The sequence below is a fragment of the Mirounga leonina genome, unplaced genomic scaffold (assembly GCF_011800145.1).
Source record: "Mirounga leonina isolate KUSES-001 unplaced genomic scaffold, KU_Mleo_1.0 Mir_53, whole genome shotgun sequence".
NCBI lineage: Eukaryota > Metazoa > Chordata > Mammalia > Carnivora > Phocidae > Mirounga > Mirounga leonina.
The window spans coordinates 47,593,842-47,614,225 of NW_023270807.1; the positions used below are offsets into that span (position 1 = coordinate 47,593,842).

The 20,384-nt window shown below is 45.8% G+C and overlaps 1 protein-coding gene across 4 annotated transcripts in view; it reads right to left on the minus strand.

Moving 5' to 3' along the window:
• BACH2 (BTB domain and CNC homolog 2) overlaps positions 1 to 20,384 on the minus strand; it is a 350,045-nt gene that overhangs the window by 17,563 nt on the left and 312,098 nt on the right. For all 4 annotated transcript variants that reach the window (XM_034991411.1, XM_034991412.1, XM_034991410.1 and 1 more), the window contains one exon: positions 549 to 2,141. In XM_034991411.1, coding sequence (XP_034847302.1) covers positions 549 to 2,141 — 1,593 coding nt within the window. The remainder of the gene's footprint in view (positions 1 to 548; positions 2,142 to 20,384) is intronic.

Consider the following 20,384-nt stretch of genomic DNA (forward strand, 5'->3'; position numbering starts at 1 on the left):
CCAGGATGGAGGGGGAGCGGTCTGTCGCCTGCACTGCAGTGGACAAGGGATGGCCCCGGGGACTCCTGCTGACAAGGAAAACTTAAAGGCTGCTGGACGAGCACCTGTTATTGTGGGTCTGTCTAGTGTCAATCAATCAATTTTGAAAGTGATTCTCTATTTTCTTTCACCCTGAAGGGGTGCAGCGCCATGATGAGGGTGATGAGTACGGCACCCTTTCAAAGCAGATGGAGAAGGAGAAAGGGAGGAGGAAGGGAGATCTGAAGTACCCGGGCATGCTTTCATGCATTAGACTGAACTTTTTTTTTTTTTTTTTTTTACTAAGCAGCTCCCCTCTGCTTGTTGAGTACCGAAATCTAGATCAAATTTCAAGTGCCTTCTAGGACAAAAGTGGTTAATTTGGAATAACTCTGAAGCATCCTGCCTCTGTGGATGGGGAAGGCAGTCCCTTTCCTGGAACCTTTAATCTGGGAGTGGGGCAGCAGGTAGAGTCCAGATAAAGGACTGCAAGAGTGGATCACATGCTTGAATTTATGCGGGTTCCCTACCTCCTGGCCCCTGTCCTGCACGGGACACGACTCACTGTCTGCTTCCGAGAACGATCCGGATTCGTCGCTGGAGTTGGTTCCATAAGACTGCTCACATTTAATTTGGGGTCGGACTTGGTTGTACATTCCATCTCCCATCAGGCCTGGTTCCTGATGTTCTGTGGCTAGGAATCTGGCTCCCTGGGAACAGGGCGAGGAGGAGAACTCACAGAGAGGGAGGCTGCAGGGTGAGCCCCCGCTCCCATCCTCTGCGTAGGAATAGGAGGAGCATGAGCTGGAAGTCCTGGTCCTGGTCTCCAAGGGGGGCGAGCGAGGGCAGACTTTGATCGGCACCGGGCAGCTAGTGTTGGGCCGTATCCTTCCTGGCAAATGGTCAGCCATCAGCCCACCGTGGGCGTAGGCCTGTGAGCTGGGGAGGGACTGGCCAGCCCCCACCCACAGACCCTTTGGCACCGGCTCGGAGAGGTCTTTGTCCAAACTGCTTACCCCAGAATACGAATGCACCGCAGTGCTCACTTGGTCACAAGCGCTCGAGGAGAAGATCACACTTCTCCGGTCCAGCTCTCCTTCCTGTTTACAGAGAGCCTCCAACCCAGGCCCCTTGAGGGGCGACCCCATGGTGAAGTTGGACGGGTCCTTCTGGCCCAGGTGGGGCTGTCCGTAACTCCCCGGGAAAGGGGCGTAGTCAGTTTTAAGGTCACCCTGAGTGATCCCCTTGTCAAAAGGGCACGCTGAACTCCTGGCAAAGTGCTGCTGAGAGGTACTGGGCAGGCCAGACAACTCCACACTATTTTTTATGCTGAACAGAGACCTTAAACAGGAGGGGGAGGACACACTCCTGGATCTCTCCAGGCAGGTGGCCCCGGCGGCGGGGGCGGGGCCGGGGGCGGGGCTGGGCTGTTTCCGGTCCATTTCGATATCACCCGCTCGGTCCTTGCTGTCAGGCTCGTCTCCGGACAGGCAGAGCGTGATGCTCTCTTCCTCGTTCTCTTCACTGGGCGGCTCACTTTTAATCTGCCCCACGGCAAGCCCCGGCTTGAGGCTGTTGCTAGAGTTCTCTTCACTGAATGTGCTTGCAAAACCTGAGGTACTGTGTGATGATGCATTGTAGACATTCTTGGTACATGCAAGCTGGTATTTCTTGTATCTGGGGTACTGCGTCAACGCGTCCTTTTCGGAGCTCTCCTTGGTGTCGGCCGGCACATCGGACTCGGGCAGCAAAGCTTCTTCCTTCTCGGCTGCTGGGATGGCGGCGGCCTCAAAGCTGATGGGGTCTGGAAGCATCTGGTCCCTGGGGCACGCCATCTTGGCCGTCTCGGAGTCCATCGTCTCCTCCTCTTCCTCCTCCTCCTCTCCCGCGGAGTTCTCACGGTCCTCGTGCGGGCGCTGGCACGCCGTGTCCTTCCGGCACACGAACAGGCCATCCTCACTGTTCAGGAGCTGGGTCTGCAGGAAGCTGAAGCAGGAGTCCTCCAGGTTATGCATGCGCAGGAACTCAGCACAGCGGATGACCTCGCGGATGTTTTCTCTGCTGAGTAATAGTTTGGCGGTGTAGGCAAACTGTAGCAGAGGCCCAAAGCCCCTGGCCGTGACCTGCAAAACAAACAGGGAAATTGCCGACGTTACCATCAGCACGGCTATTGTCCCGAATCCCTCAACTGAAGCAAGATAACCAGACAGTGCTAATGTCCCAGAATAGAGACTGCAAAGGAGCAGTTAATCTCGCACTGGGTCAGCAATGCTTCTGCCTCCAATAATTAGTGCCTGTCTCGTGCATGCCTCGCTCCCCTTCATCACCTGGCACATGGCATTGAAAATCACCAGGGTCAAGTGGCTAAACAAGATGGCAACGGGCTCAGTGTTTACGCTAATGAAATATCCTGGCAAAAATGCACGGTAACAACAACAACAAAAAATGCACGGTAACAATGGGAAGCCTATTAATTTCCTTCCCCATCAGTCCCGTGGAGAGCCCTTCTAGTAAGGAGAGCTGTGCCACGTGCAGCTCACTCGAGCCAAAGAAAGCATTCTATTCTTTTTCTGGGCAACTGCAAAACTGGCAATATGGCCTGTTAAAACCTGAAAGTCCACAGGGGTTGAAAAACAGTTTTCCCTCACTTAACAAGTTAAAGAGTGATATGAAAGCAACTTCCGTTTTTCTCATTCATCAGGGTTTCCAGATGGGACTTTTCAGTCATCACGTCATACCTGATCTTATGGTATGGAATACCAGAGATGACGACAATCCAAAGCAGTGTTCTCAACCCCAAAATCAACTCCTGGCCCAGAAAGAATGGGGGTTACACAACTAAACAAACTGGCTGCCATTTAAATGGTTGAGGTTGCTGAGCGGCACGGGACACAGCCTGTTCCTTCCCTAATTATGAGCAGCGGCTTTGCCAGGCGGCTGTCTCCTTTCCTGCTCAATCTTCAGAAGCTCAGCCTACTAATGTCAGGTGCTCCTCATGCTTTACATTTTATTGACTGAAAATGTGCTATTTATGCACGGTTTTGCATCCGCGTACACTCCCCCATACACGCTGAGGGTGACTTACTCAATTAGAAATACCTTGCCTAAGGCCAACTGTTTTCTCAGATGCGAGGGGATTCAACTTGCTGGTGTTCAGGGCAGGCTTCCTCACCCTGTAGGCAAACCTACATGCATCTTCTAGGTTCTTGCAAACACTGCTGATCCCATAGGAAGGGGAGGCAGATCTGCAGATCATGTGTACAAATCGAATGAAAGCAGCCATCACGGGGTCCTTGCTGGAAGCTCTAGGAGCAGTAATATCAAAATATCTGCTAAGGGCGTCGGTGCAGAGCAAGTTGAACTGGCCAGCTCTGTAGCTGACTTCCACATGTGTTGAATTCACGGCAGCATACAGAGCCAAAACTCTTGTGAAGACTTCTATCTGTTGTTTGCGATTCAACATGGACACCACCTTCTCCTGGAGCGGTCTCCCAACCTCTTAGAACAAACGATCCCAGCCTCTCAGCCCCATCGCTAGGGTGAGGAAAATGCCCTGGATTTTTCAGGGCAGCACTGATTTTATATGCGGCATTCTTTCCAGCCAGGAACATTTCTTAGATATATAACTGAATGGGATTTTAATTGTTCGTATTTTGGAAGGACTTTAAATAAAATTCCAAATTAAAACAAAAAACAAAAAAAACCTCTGTCAGATAATGAGTCCCAAGATACTTGCTTAAAAAAAGAACACAACAGAAAAACATGACCGCTAGACTCACATTGTAGTTCCACAAGGGCAATCATTGCTATCTGACTTTTATTATACTTAATTGGGTCTGTTTCTACCGTTAGACAGCAAGCTCCTTCAGATCAGGGATGGCTTCATTTCTCTTTATAACTCTGCACCTGATTAGGGTCTCTAACATGGTGTACAGCCGATGAAAGCTTGTGTGGTGCTGAAATGTCGTAAGTCTACCTGTGCTTCTAACATACAAGTACAGTGTACAGAACGTAACAACACGGTCTGTTTGGCGAGTATCGTCTCAAATTACTTTTGGAGTGAGTCACTGTGTAAACCAATAAACCACACCAACCGACCAGTCAGGGCACAGCAACAGTCCTTATTTGTCCTAACCCCCAGTACCACTATTGAAACGGAGCTCATCTGACCTACCTTTGTGTCCTACTAAGCTGACATGGTAATAGATGCACCAAATGCAGTATCTACTATATCTGTTTTATGTATTTTCCCCCAGGAACCTTTCAAAGGGAGTGCAAGGCAAGGAAGTACACATTTACAAGTAACCAAAGGAAGCCACGGGAATGTTACATGACCCATTCCTTCGCTGTAATGTGATTGCGCAACAAAGAGAAGAATGGCCTAATCAAGGCACTGTTGGCCCCTCCATAAGGAAGCATTTTCTGCTCCGCTCCCACGCAATCTGCCAGTTGCTGAATGGAAACACACATCTCGAGTTTGGGTAGATGTACTCAGCATATGGGAAATGGGGGAAACTCACCTCAATGTCATTTATATTTTTTATAAAGTCTTCCCTTATGGTCATTCCCTTTTTATTTCAATGCCATTGGTCTCAATAAGTCCTGACACTGTCCCCCACTACAGCTGCTTTTAAAGAAAATTCCTAGAGAAGCCAGGAACACCCCTGGGGATGATTAGATCAGTCATGGGCATTGCCACCTGCCACATGGCTGCAAGGAGCTGGAGAACACGCCTCTCCATGCAGGGACAAGCTGATGCGAAAATGTATGAGTGGGACTGAGGATGCCAATGAGCACAGTCTCCACATCCCAAATCACATCACCGATCCTTTTGGGCTGAGGAGACATGATGAGCTTGAAATGATCATTAAAGAGTCATGATTAAAAACAGGATTGTAGGGGGCGCCTGGGTGGCTCAATTGGTTAAGCAACTGCCTTCGGCTCAGGTCATGATCCTGGAGTCCGGGGATCGAGTCCCGCATCGGGCTCCCTGCTCGGCGGGGAGTCTGCTTCTCCCTCTGACCCTCCTCCCTCTCATGCTCTCTGTCTCTCATTCTCTCTCTCTCAAATAAATAAATAAAATCTTTAAAAAAAACAAACAAACCAGGATTGTAAACTGTCATTCAAGTTCAAGGTCAGAGGAAATGGTGTCTTCACCATGAAATTTCAAGAGTCCATAACTAGTTCTCCCCTCACCCGAGTTTAAATCCTGCCTGGTCATATTCAGTTCTGCTAAATTTTTGCTCAGTTTCTGTGTGCAAGGCTTTGTCTAGTTACCATCTACCAAGTACTCTTAGTGCCCAGCACCATGCTAGCTGGTTCTCATAATGCACTGCAAAGCAGGCGTTGGAGACAAAGGAAACAGAAGGAAGGAGGTGAAGGAATTCGTTCAAGGTCATAGAGCTGGGATTCCAACCCAAGTGCTATAAGGAACGGGTAAGTACAAGACCAGGCCCTCTGCCCAAGAAACCTACAATGTAGCTTTGTAGATGCACCTTAACAATGGAAAGTTAATTATCAAGTAACAACATCAGTCAACAATGGAAAGGCTATCACAAGATTACATAATGATTAGTTGTCAACTGAGAAATCCCGACCAGTTCAGGAGAGAAGGCGACTGCTGAGGTCTGTGGGGATCCCTTGAACCCTCATAAGCAGGACACCTGGAGTGCAGTGAAATCGCCCTAAGTCCACTCTGGGTCAAGAGCTGCTTCGATATAACGGGTACGTCCGAACCACTCGGTGTCCCTCCCAGGAACCCATCTCTGGTACACTATTTAGGCCAGCTGTGATAACTCCAAATACACAGAACAGAAAGCAAGTGCCCATCACACCTGCAGGCCATGTCAAATCAGGCAGAGGCTTTGTAAATACTGGTTTTAGCCTCCATCTTGGTAGCTTGCACTGTCTTTCCATTTTTAGGAATCATTTAAACTCACTCACTGTACTCAGGAAGCAAATATCCAGGTACCAATGGAAAGCTGTATGTTTATGACACCGTGATCACAAGGCTGCATTGTTATTTACTTTCTGTTTTTAACAAGTAAGGCTCTGATAATGGGAAAAATAAGAAGGGGTGGCAAGTGGAGAATCACACATAAAACTAACGACCCATACAAATGCTATTTAAAAAGGTAATAATCATAGAGTTAAAGTGGAATGAAGTGGCTAGAAATAGCAAACCAGTTCCATTTCACTGATGGGAATGGAGCTGTGTTCCACTGCTCTGAGGGAAGCAGACGCAGCTCTCTTGCCCTCTGGTTGCTCCCAAGCAGGGGATGACCTTCTCCAGCAGCTGGCACACACAAGGCAAGTGGCCTTGACCTTTGGGTTTCGGGTCTGAAAGAAACAAGGTCTAACTACTGTACCCGTGTGCTATGGTGTGAGTCCACATGAGGATAATGTGTTGAAAATCTGACCCACTGAAACTGTGACCCTTAACCTTTTGTTCCCATGGGTTCTCACGCATCCTCTCTGTGCTGTTGGTGAAAGGAAGATGAACTGATGGAACACTCAGCTGGTGCGGGGCACGTTTGGGTGCTGTTTGCAAAGCTCCCTCTCCTGAGGTACCAGGTTTGCTGCTGGTGAGAGCCCCTGAAAGGAAACATCTGTTTCCTCGCTCTGGATTATTACAGGGATCGGGCAGGTGGGCTTCAGGTGTCTATTGAAAACAGGGCTTGGGAATTTTTAGGAGACTTGGAACAGCATTCTCTACTTAAGCCAAGGTCTTCTCAGTTGGTTCTCGCAGGACATACACGCGGTTGTAGCACTGAGCTCATCTGCAGGAGGCTGATCAGATGAATGCGGAGCTCTCGGGACTGTTCTCCAGGGGAGGGATGGCACACTTCTCAAGGCTGCTTAACTACAGCCTTACAAGACACAGAATCTTCTACCTTCAGCCATATCATGCATACTTGCCCGATGAAGCCCGATCTCTTATATACATGGCAGGGGCTGGGAAGACGGGAACAAAGCTATGCTGGATGGGCTTTTTAATACACTGAGCCACGGCCATCCCTCTGGGTTCTATTTGCACAGCAAGGCACTTGTCAAAGAAAACAACACTGGGGACAACTCACTCTTCCTTTCCACCCCCACACTGCACTGCATCCGATTCTGCAGAAGGGAGACTGATTTGGCGATGACATGTCACTTCTAATCTTAATTTTCTTTTTTTAAAGATTTTATTTATTTGACAGAGAGAGACACAGCGAGAGAGGGAACACAAGCAGGGGGAGTGGGAGAGGGAGAAGCAGGCCTCCCGCTGAGCAGGGAGCCCAATGCGGGACTTGATCCCAGGACCCTGGGATCATGACCCAAGCTGAAGGCAGGCGCTTAACCGACTGAGCCACCCAGGGACCCCTAATCTTAATTTTCTATAATCAATATCCATATTATCATACATTTCTCCCCAAAGCAGCATGCTATACAAGCATATTACACTTGCATCTGGATGTATTTGTTAAATTAATTAACTTCACTCTTTCAACAAAGCTTCTGGTCATTTTAGTATTAATTTAGCTAAAAATAGAGCCAGAGAAACCAATCTTGTTTCCATTCCCAAAGTAACAACAACAAAAATAAACATTTAAGTTGATTTATACATATAAGTATATAATTTCATATAGTGTTTTTTTTCTAAATAAAGTTAATTATCTGTGCTAGTAAATGTGGCTTAAAAGCATAAAATTGTCTTTTCTCTCATGTGCAGGCTTGAACTTGGGTCTGCAGCCACAATATAAAGTTCCTCTCCTATTTGTAAATCTGCTCCTTGAAATTCTCTACCTGATTATTTAGTCACTATTTTTTACTTTTTCTTTCATTCATTCATTCCTTCACCAACCATTACTGGGCACACGCTGTGTACTGTGTGAGAACTGAAGGAACTGGCTTTCTGAGATTCAAATCCCAGCTCTACTATGTACCAGCTGGGTAACTTGGGCTGGTTACTTAACTTTTCTGTTCTTCAGTTTCTCCAACTGTAAGACAGAGATACCAACAGTGCCTGTCTTGTGGTAAAACCTTTGCAACAGGGTCTGGCGTTGAGTAACAACAATTATTGTTGCAGTTATTACAGAAACGAATAAAAATAGTTGCTTTCTCCAGGGAGCTAAGAGGGCGGCCAGGGAGACAGATGTTTAATACAAAGGTCTACAGTGTAATCTAAGTATGTAACAGGTTTTTAAAGAGTGCTAAGGGAGGACCAAGCTGGCGGCAGTAACTGCTCAGGGCATCAGTGTAAGCCTTCCTGGAAAAGGTGCCTTTGTCTTGAATGTTGAAGGCTGAGCTAAAGTTCATCAGAATAAGTCAAAGAATGGTATGGTTCACTCCCTCCTCTCCTTCTGGCTCTTCCTCCAATGCCAATTTATCTTCGAGAGCTTTTCTGGGCCTCTATTCACAACTGCCCTCCTCCAACCCACCACCCAAACTGGCTACATGATTTTCAGGAATAGAAGAACATTAAACTAAGTACAGGGTCCTTCTGAGCATGGGGCCCTACACAGGTTGTGTGCCTATGAATATGGCCCTGTCAATATGTGCGTGCGTGCGCCCTAGCCCCTGCAGTTGAAATGGGCTCCCTGATTTTAGCGGAGGAGACGCCATCCAAACAGTGGAACTCCATTACAGTTAAACTCCAAAGCCTAGCTGGCATGGCTGCTGGGGTCAGCAGCATAGGTCAGTGGTCACCAGCAGGATCATGGGGTATCCTGGAAATACATGGTCAGCCTACTAAGGTACTTTCTGGTTGGTTCAAAAAGGGAAATCAGGTAGGTTCAGTGAACAAAGACCTGACTGGAGTCCACTCAGAGGAGACTCTATGAGTCCCCATAATTAAGAGTCATGATCTCAGACTGGAGTCCGTTCATGGACTCAGATTCCCTGAAATTAATTCCTGGGAACTCTTGAGGAAGGATCCTACAATAATCCACATTTTCACTGTAACGATTCCTGTCACAAGGGTTTGCAGAAACATATATCTTGTAGTTTTTCCTAAATCGTGCACTAAACAAACTTTTTTTTTTTAGATTTTATTTATTTATTTGAGAGAGAGTGAGAGAGAGAGAGAGCATGAGCAGGGGGAGGGGCAGAAGGAGAAGGAGACTCCCCACTGAGCAGGGAGCCTGATGAGGGGCTGGATCCCAGGACCTTGGGATCATGACCTGAGCCAAAGGCAGACGCTTAACTGACTGAGCCACCCAGGCGCCCCTAAATATAAACTTTTTTTAATTAGAAAAACTTTCACGAAAGTTATTCATAAATTGTTCAGCTCAGAACTAAATCTATTTATCAATGTATCTGTTTATTTATCCATCCACCTATCTATTGCCATCTATGTCTTAAAGTAACATTACTACAAACGGAAAATATAGATAATTCTGACCAACCAGTAACTTTGACTTCTATAATTTAATTTACTTTTTTTTTAAGATTTTATTTCTTTATTTGACAGGGAGAGAGAGAGCACAAGTAGGCAGAGCGGCAGGCAGAGAGAAAGGGAGAAGCAGGCTCTCTGCTGAGCAGGGAGCCCGATGCTGGGCTCGATCCCAGGACCCTGGGATCGTAACCTGAACCGAAGGCAGACGCTTAACCCACTGAGCCACCCAGGTGCCCCTTTAATTTACTTTAGTATGACATTATAACCTCATATGCTACTTATTTCTATTGTCTCTTGGCCTCATGCCAATTGTTTTTCTGTTCCCCTCTGTAATGCTAGTAGAGTACATTTCTCAGGCTTCTTTGCCGGTTGACTTATTATTGGATTCTGCCAATAGGGGGCACTGGTGGGATATCGGAAAGTGGGAGGAAAGAAGCTGTGGTTCCTTCTGTTTCTTGTTTTTTCTTTCCTTCCCTGGTGGTGTGTTCTGGAGGAGGCTGCATCCTTGACTCCCTGCTGGAGTTTTTGGTAAGGGCTGTCTCCTCCACAGGTGCAGCTCCTGAAGCATCAGCTCCTTCTCTAGGCTCATAGGTCCCCTCTGGCCCTAGGAGTGGTAGTTGTAGCTGCTTCCTACAATCATTAATCACTGAGTTAATTTTTTTTAAGATTTTATTTAAGAGAGAGGGAGAGAGAGAGAGTGAGAGAAAGAGAGGAGCACAAGCAGAAGGAGCAGGAAAGGGAGAAGCAGGCTCCCCACTGAGTAGGGAACCTGACGACACAGGACTCCATCCCGGGACCCTGAGATCATGACCTGAGCGGAAGGCAGACTCTTAACTGACTGAGCCACCCAGGCACCCCAATCACTGAGTTGATTCTCCTTCCCCTTTCTGTTCTTCCAGTTTTCCAACACCTGTGTAACCAATTCCTTGTTTTATATCCCCTCTGTTTGAAACACCTGGCATCGTTTCTGTTTCCCTGACTCAATCCTCATCCATTTTACAGACCAGGAAGCCAAAAAAGGTGAAGCCCAGAAAGCCCAGAAAGGTGAAGGGATTTTCCCAAAGTCACACAGCTGGTCAACCAGGGTTTAGCTCAAGTATTCTGACTGTAGAGTTCAACTCTCCTGCTCCTTTCTCATTCAGGTATACATGGTTATATTTCTCAGGTAAGTGACAGGCAAAATTTATATATGATACACATATAAAGTACTGTACTCATATTTACTCTAAAAGTATACAATGAAAACAGGAAATCTCCCTTCTGAAAGATTACATAATGAAGTTCATGGAATAATTTAAAAAAATCTAATTTCAGTATAAGTGTAGATCCTAAAATAGGTATTAAATAGTAGTAACTTTTTACATTTTTCAGTGTAAAATGAAAGTGAAAAGCATCCCACTCACTGGTAATGAAGTAGTAAAACCTGCATCTAGGTTTATAGTTTCATTTGAAAAACCACCTCCAACCGAAAATTATTTTTTAAAAGAAGATTTTTAAAAATTACCTAATTTCCATTTTAAATGACCCGTTCCCCATTCAGGAAACCAGTGTTCTTCCTAGACCAGAATTCTCTTGAGTCAAGGTTTGGTTTTACCTCCTCAACCCTTCTAGTCATTTCAAACCAACCATCAACCACTTGATCTTCTACCAGAAAACACAAAACATTTTTTAAGTCTTCAGGTGTGAGAAACTCAGTCCCTCATCAGAGCCCTCTAAGTTCTTCATATCAAGCCAAAATTCCCATCCTGGAAACCTAACCAGTTATGAGCCCTTGTACCCTCCTCACTGCTCTCCTTTGAACAATCTTGAGTTTGACTGCATCCCCAGCAGGAGATCTGGACTGAGTAAATACTCTAGTCACTGGTATGGAGGACAGAACTATCACCTCCTCAGTTGAGATCCTATTTTCTAGGAATGCCAACTAAGATTTATTTCATTGTCACTGGCACTATCAATGAACATCTCTGAGCTTTTTTTTTCCAGCACATGTTACTGATAAGCCATGTGTCCATCTTAATCTTGCAAAATCGATTTTTTTGACCCAAGAGTATAGATGTCTCAATATTCAGATTTATTGTCCAGATAAATCATTCCTATTATTCCTATTATACAAATTGCTCTTCAGCCAATTTTTTAAGATCTACTTCCTTCCTTTTTTTTTTTTTTTGAAAATTATGTCATTTTCTGATTTCTATCCAGACTTCGGATGCTTTCCTAGGTTCTGCAATTCTTCAAAGATTTTGACCATAATAAGATGTTCCTTCATCATGTCTAATTTTTTTTTTCCTGTAGTTTGGGGGCTTTACTTCATCCACACTGGGAGCTTGGGTGTTTTCTTAGTGTTCATCTGCCTGGGGTCTACATTCCCTTTTCCAAGTTCTTCTTACTTTTCCATCTAATAGACATTCTCCTTGAAACACAATATGGAGGTAACTCTGGACTCTTTGTCATCCTCCACACTGAAATGGTCAGCCCCAAGACCGGCTGTTGGTTTTCTTGCCTTCTCCTCTAAACAGAGCCATACATTTATTTTCCTTGTCTGTTTAAACCTACATGTCCATTGGTGGATGAATGGAAAAGCAAAATATGGTATACAAAGATGGTATACAATGGAATATTGTGCAGTTCTAAAAAGGGAAGAAATCCTATCATATACTACAACATGGATACATCTTGAGGTTATAATGCTAAGTAAAATCAGCCAGTCACAAAAAGACAAATACTGTAAGATTCCACTTATACAAGGTATCTAAGGTAGTTAAATTCACAGATACAGAAAATAGAATGGTGGTTACCAGGGGCTGGGGTCAGGGAGAAAAGGGGGGATTATTGTTTAATGGGTACAGAGTTTCAGATCTGCAAGATGACAAGAGTTCTGGAGATCTGTTTCATAGCAATGTGAACGATTTTAGGTAAGATGAATGTTTGATGGACATCAGTAGAGTTCACTTAAAAATAGTTAAGAAGGGGCACCTGGGTGACTCAGTTGGTTAAGCGACTGCCTTTGGCTCAGGTCATGATCCCGGAGTCCCAGGATTGAGTCCCGCATCAGGCTTCTTGCTCTGCAGGGAGTCTGCTTCTCCCTCTGACCCTACCCCCTCTTGTGTTCTCTCTCTCACTCTCTCTAATAAATAAATAAAATAAAATCTTTAAAAAAATGGTTAAGATGATCAATTTCATGTTGGGTTTTCTTTTTATTGCAATAAAAAATGTGTTGAAATATTTCAGATTGTGCAAAATGTCCTCTTTGACTAGCACATTCTCTAAGATGATATCTCCTTCTTCTAAGGATCCTCTCATGTGTACTCCTGTCAATTCCTTTTAGTCAGTCAGTATTAGGACCAAAATAGCAATTCTACTCTTGTACTCTCTACCCTTTTGGCGGTGAAATTGCCAATATGGCAAATCAATAACTACTCAGGTATTCTTTTCTTAGTTGAAGAGAATTCTGGTAGCTATTCATATAGTTGAAGTTCTACATCATGCTTCTCCTTTGCTCTAATTTTGTAAATATGGAGTTCCATCTCACAGCCATATTTCAGTGTGATGTCCTCTTGCTCATTGGGTTACTAAGAAATTCTATTTATCACCCTGGCAGTAATCTCCAATTTTTTAATTACTCCTGCTTCACCCATTGATGGATAGACACTGGAGACTTTAAGTACTGCTTCTTTCTTCCCCTTCTCCTTGGTTTAGCCAATGATTCACCCAATACTTCACACTTTTACATCAATGTCAAACCTGCTTGCTTCTGCAATAATTGATGTCATGAGTTTAGCAGGATATTCATCTCCCTCCTTCTCTGACCACTTTCAGTTTAAAGCATGAGCCCTATGCACTGCAGGTTCTTTATAACTATTAGTTGAACTGAATTGGCTAACCCTAGTAATGCCCACCAGGGCAAGCAGACGATTTGAATCCTTCCTTCACATGACAGCCCATCACATATTTGAAGACATCTGTCAAGCCCGGTTAGGGATTTTTTTTCTTCAAGAACGGAAGTCATATTTTCCATCTGAAATCAAAACTGAAGAACTGACAGATCACATGTTTCTTATGGAAAATGTTATTTTCTAGTTGACCTCTGGTGCAAGTGGGTTTACACTCCACTAATACTCCAATAGCCATGAATGAGGACCCAGTGCCATCAAGGGAGGACCATTGGTCTTTAGTAAGGAAGGTAATTCGATCCTGACAACTTGAGACACTCTGCTGCCATTTTCCCCTTTCATTTGCAAAATAGGAATAAACCAGGACGTGCTGAAGAAATCACATGCTTGAAGGGCTTTTGAAACGCAAACATTAAAAATTCTAAAAAGATGTATATCATCTTCTCAATGCCTTCTTCATTGCCTTTGCAAGGGAAGTGGGTGTTACTGGGGCTCCGGGAAGGAACAAAACTGCGGATTTTGCCTTATGGGCATGACGTATACAACAGCAATAATAGTATTTCTACAGTTTTTAGTTCCTTCATCTAAGTCCGTCTTAACTAATCACCATATAACAGAAGCCGAGGCCCACTGACTGTGTTAACCAAGGCTCTACCGTAAGTCAGGGTAAGCGCATATATGGAAACCAGACTTTCTGCCAAAGGGACAGTACACTCTGATTTCTCCTCCCTTCTCCTGTTTCTACGATGGGCTCTGCCAACGGAGAAGAGTTAATGCTGATGCAATGCCGGCGCCATCTGTGCTCTGCGAGGATTTAAACAGGGGCCGTCAACACAAAACCCCCATCTGTGAATGGGACAGTGGCTGCCGCTGGGGCTGTTGGACTAGTGGACCGAAAGCACGGCCCTGCCGCAGCCCGGGGTTGCAGAGACTGAATGAGACGGCACCACACTCCTGGATAGGAGCACGAAGTCAGGGTTGTCCCTCAGCCACTTCCCCTCCCTCCCCTGAGTTCTCATCTTTTCTCTAGGCGATTCCTGTCGTCAGGGAAGGGAATGGAGAGGGAGCTGATTCAGTCCATCTGCGTGGCCGCGACTGTGGATTTGGCCTGATCTGTTGGGCTCCTGCCCTGTAGCCTTCCGCAGCCTTTCCCGGGACACAGGCTTGCCAGGCTGGCAAATGACATCAAAGAGGACTGGGAGTTGGCCTTTGCTGAGAAGAGCAGTGTGTTCGGGACTTCAGAAAGCTGGGGCATGAGGGCACGGTCCTGTTTTTGACAACGGTGTCATCTCCGGCAGCCTGGCTGCTGAAGCAGGGGAGGCAGAAATTTCCAACAATGTCTCGTTGGTTGTGTCCAGTTCCTGTAGGGCTGAAACACACTTTCCATGCTGATTGGGGGTTGGCGAGAAAAGGAAATAAGTCATAGTTGCATCCAGAAGGTGCACCGTGGAGTCTGTTCTGGGACATCTATTTTGAATGTGGCTCGAACTGTTATGAAAGACCTCTTTACTTACAACTCCTAACTAGAAAAACACCTTTTTCTACTAAAAATAAAGATATCCAAACATTCTGAAAACGAACTTTTGGTTTTCGACAAATACCACATCTCAAGAATACCAGGCGTTCTTGTTTTGGGTGAATCAAACCACTCCTGAGCATACCTTTAAAGATGTGAGTTAAGGCATCTACAGTAGCTGGGGGTATTCCAGTATTTTGATGGGCTTTTAGTCACTGAAGTTGGAAGTCAGAAACCTACCAAACCATACTAGAAAACAAGCCCTCCAGTTTTCTTGGACTATTCCAGCAGGAACTATTTGGCTCATGGGAGGAAGGATTGTAGAGCCCATCCCCTGCACATTACCAGCAGCCTTCCAGAGTGGGGTAGCTCTGAAAACCCCAACTAAGCTAGCAGGTGTCTGGATGGCATCGTCATTTCTTTCTTTAACAAGCGTAGGAGGCCAGGGCTTAAGAATCTCTAGGTCACCACTGTGGTAAAAGTACCAAGACTCAAAGCAAAAGAAAACACCTTTCCTTCTTGCTGTTGATACCATCTCTCCTCTCCCCTGCACCTCCATGATCTCTCTGGATCATCAATCACAGGGAGAGAGGCTGGAGAGACTTTGGGGGGATGTTCCTGACATGGACTATGTTTCAAGCAGCAAGCCCCTGCTTTAGAGAGCAAACTTAATTCTCTTCTGTCTGGCTTCCAGATTTCCCCCAGACTGATTCCCTTTTTCATCTCATTTCCAGTTTTCTGTCCTCTTGAGCCAGACTGCCAGCCTTTCTCTTGCCTTCTAGCATTTGCTCAGGCTATGCTCACTGCCTGGATGCACTCTTCACTTTGTTTCACCAATTCCAGTTGTACCTATGATAGCTGTGAAGGACCGGGGTGGGGGGTGTCCATCAATATGGAATGCAAGGGCCACGAGAAACCCTTGCAAAGGAGGTGGCGATTTAACCGGACCCCATTCCTGACTTGGACAATAGCTGCCGCTTATAAATAACCAGTCCTGGCATTTCATCACGTAAGTGTTATTTTGCATTGTCATCTAAATGTTCCATTGTGCCTATCTTGATTAGAAAGTCCTGAAAATCGGGGTACCTGGCTGGCTCAGTCGGTAGAGCACGTGATGCTTAATCTCAGGGTTGTGAGTTCAAGCCCCATGTTGGGCATGGAGCCTACTTAAAAAAATAAGTTAATAAAAAAAATTAATCCATATGACCAATCACTATTAAAAAAAATTCCTGAAAGTCAAGTACAAAGTCTTATACTTTTCATATGTCATCTACATGTACACTAATAAAATCTGTTAAATATCTACATTATGAAGATAAGTTGGTTATTTTTTTCTAGGAGGCAACATCACACATTGATAAAGGAATAACAAAAGGTGACATTTTCATGTCAATCAGATGAAAGAGTATTCAAAAAAGGTTAACTAAGAGGAAATAATTAGATCACGGAGAAGTGCTGGAGCCATGAGTGTTCTGTGTACACACTACGTTTCTTGCACAAAAAAGATGCTACTCAATCAGCAATCCAAAAACATTTACTTGAGCATTTGCTTTGTTGGGCGCTGGGGTGAATTTGCAAGAAGCAAAAAATATAGTTTTACCTTGGAGAAGCTCACAGTGCACTATCCATAGCTGGAGAACAAGTAAATGCTAAATTCCACATGGTTGAGACTCCTGTACCTCAGACTTGGAGAGAAGAGGGATCAGCATGGGCTGTCGAAGGGCACTAAGCTTGGACAGGAGCAGGCTGGAAGATAGGACAGCCCAGGACCCATGCGAGTCAACCTTTGCTCTTCAAATGTTGTGGTCCTTCACAAACAGCCTCGTGGCCTTCTAGGAAAGGAACTTCCATAAATACCTAGGATTTAACACTCTTCTCTACTTAAGACCAGCCAGTGCCTTCCACCCTATCTAAATGAAACTTCAAATGTACCCCATAAAAGGGAGCACCGTGGGAGAAAAAGAAATGATGCGTTGGGAAGAGGCTGACAGCGTGCAGAAGAAAACCTTAGGGCAAAACAGATGGGGCTTCAGGAGAGGACACAGCCACCATCCCGCAGGACAGAGGGAACAAGACAGGAGCTGGTTTGGGAATGAAGGCTGGGAGTGTTAAGTGGTTGAGCAAAACTGGTTCTTCCTTAGCATGTTAAGTTAGAATAGCAGTTTTAGAGGTGTGCGCTCTTCAAGATGGGCTTGAGAAAAAGCAAAATCAAAATCCTCTTTTACACTAAAGTAGGAGAAATGACATACTTTGCCGGGATGCTATTTCAGAAAGTCAAATGGAAAAAAAAAAGAACATAAGGTAAATGGGTAAAATTATGAAATGTCTCAGAAGCGACTGCAACCGGAGAAAGAGGTGGGCAGGATCAGAGCTCAGAGGCAGCTCCAGGGGATGCCGGGAGCCAAGGAGGCCAGGTGAGGTCTGGTCGCCCTCTCGAGGGAGTGTCGTCCTGCTTGCTCTGTGGTAGGATAGGACCTCGCACTGCTCTGTTCCCAGCCTTGTGCCCCCGACACAAAACACCGCCAGAGCCAGCTGTGAAGACCATCCCACATTCTTACCCTTGGTGGGAAGAGAATACGGTGTGCCCCTCACCACGGTCACAGAGGAGATACCAGAACACTTGAGCTGGCATATGGAGGGAACGGAATGTCAAAGGGGTTTTTTATTGCACCTGACCAGATAATTAGGTAATTAGCACTGCTAACTGATAGGGCACATCCTCCATGCATCTGTACATCTCCAGGGAGGAATATTTTCAAAAATGTACTATCAAGTGCTTTTTATTACACTTTGTTTTTTTCTTTCTGGAGAGCATTTCATTTCTCAAAAAGGATGCCAGGCACATTTCTCTTCTGTGCCAGGATGGCCCTTTTTCACTTAGTCAAGCTGGACTGCAAACAACAAAGAAGTGAATCTGTTTCTGGCCCCCCATGGATCTTACAACAAGCCCTGCAGCGCTGTTAGCTTCTTTGTGAACATGCCAAGTCCCCACCTGAGGGGTGCATGGTGCTAGGAACACGGTCTTACTGAGAGACAGAAAAGACCAGGAGAGGGAGCACAAGAACGCAAGATACTTATATAGATCTGGGTTGCAGGGCAAGTCATAGAAAGAGAGCAAGGCAAAGAGAAGCAAATTGCCTCAAAAAATATATGTAGAATCTGAATGGTGTACTTTTTAGGGGGAAAAAAGGGGCACTTGGGACCTCTTATTTGTTCATCACACAGAAGAAACCTTTAGCTGATTATATTGAATGCAGACCTAAAAGGCCGTTTGATCTGTTCTTATCTGTCCTCAATCATCATTGTGACTTTATGAACTGCTAAATCTGTCAGCAATTAATAACACTTTCGAGCTACCGTCCCTTGTCCTCTTAGCTCCCCTTTGCCCCACGGTGATATGGGAGCAAATGCATCAAAATGGCAAGCGGGCAGCCTCATGTAGAGACGAGCAAATCTCAGTTCTACGACAGTACTTAGCTGGGTGGGGTATGTAGCCTGAGGAGGCTGTGTCATCCAGTTTGAGGCAGAGAGACCAGGCGCCTTCCCCCACCGAACTCACTCTACAAGGTGCTGCTGGGGGCCACCTTTGCAATACAGGGTACAGTTCGCTTTATTCCCTTAAACACGTACTGACTACCTCCCGTGGTTCCATAGTCTTAGGTGCTGGGAGAATAAACAATGAATAAGGAAGAAAGGGTGCCCAGCCTGAGATGTGCTAGGCGGATGGGCCAGAGACAAGTTGACAGGTAGTGACAACACAGTGTAAGAGCTGCAATGGGGGAGGTCCAGGGGCTGGCGAAGGGGCACCTACCTCAGAGGAAGTAAGATAGAAATGGAGGCCCAAGGGAGGATTAGCCAGGTAGTGGGTGGGCACTGGTGCTGCACGTGGGAGAAAAGGAATACGCGGACACATGAGCAAATCCAGCACCCAGGGCGGTGAGGCAGGAGGAGTTCAGCTGGGGGAGGGGTGCTGGGGTGGCCACAGGTGACACTAGACAGGTGAGCAGGGGTGAGGGCCGCACAGTCAGGCTACGTCACACCCAGGAGGCTGGCCGGCAATCAAGAGCCACTGGGGTCTGCCGGGCAGGAGTACTGGGGAGATTACTCTAGCCACAGCTGGGGGGCAACCTGGGCAGGGGGGTAGGCTGGTCACAGAAGTCCAGGCAAGCGCCAGTAGTGGCCGTAGAAGGGAGGTGCAGACAGAGCAGAGAGACTGGGAGGGGGCTGAGCTGCTGAAGTGTGAGAGCACAGACCGAGAATCATATACAAAGGGCCACGCTGCCTCTAACCAACCAACTGAGGCCAGAGCCTGGGTCCCACACTGGCAAAAGGAGGGTTCCAGTAGGAGTCATGTGGGACACTTTACCACATGACTGATAGGATGGGAATTGTGTAAAGGATCAGAGGTGTAACCAAGGTAGTTTGGGATTCAGGGTCATAAATTACTGAGGAGGATATGGATCCGAATTCTGTAGCCTGGACCTTTCTTTAAAGGAAGACAACCACTGATGCCAGTCAGTTGTTTTAGCCACGGCATGATGTAGGATTTTTAAGAACAGCGAACTTGGGGGCGCCTGGGTGGCTCAGTCGTTAAGCGTCTGCCTTCGGCTCAGGTCATGATCCCAGGGTCCTGGGATCGAGCCCCGCATCGGGCTCCCTGCTCCGCGGGAAGCCTGCTTCTCCCTCTCCCACTCCCCCTGCTTGTGTTCCTGCTCTCGCTCTCTCTCTGTCAAATAAATAAATAAAATCTTAAAAAAAAAAAAAAAAAAAGAACAGCGAACTTGCCCAATAAATCATTCTGGCCTGGCCAATAAGAAAGAGGTGATAGTTCCTACAGAATGTGAGATGTCCGTTTTATTTTAAAATACAGATGAATGGAAAATAGATGAACTAATAAAATGAGATGACTTGCTGAAAATAGCTATGGTCAGAGATGGGGAAAAGGCAACCTTCCTTCCAGACCCTGTTCATTGATTTTTATGATAATTGTGGAGCAACAGACCAGTTCTGTGGCCAGAGCCTGCCTGGGCCTCTAGACACCTCTTCCATCATCACTCAAATGGACGTCAGACTTCAAAGTGGACCTTGGGAGTCTGACCCTCCTGCTTCCCTCTTATAAGAACTCCTGTGATTACACTGTACCCAACTAGATAACCCAGGATAATCTCCCCATCTCAATCCTTAACTTAATCACTTCTGCACTCCCTTTTGCCATATAAGGTAACATACTCATAGGCTTTGGAGGATCAGGACACAGACATCTTTGGGGGGCCATTATTCTACCTACCACACTGGGTTATTATAAAATCTATATAGCTGTTTTCTTAAACATGTCTTACACCTCATGCCTCAAAACTGAGGCCCCAGACAAAATCGAGTCCTTACGTAAGTCAAGATGACCTAGATATTAAGGTCTTTATTTGATCAAGTGGCATGAACTGAGGAATCATCAATGGGTAGAAAGAAGAAGAACGAAGATTTATTTCAGATTTCAGGTGCTTTCTCTTTGCTATCATTTTACATTTCAACTTTTTCAGCATCTTTTTCGTTCTTTCTTGCGTAAAGGCAAATTTCTCTTGCTAGG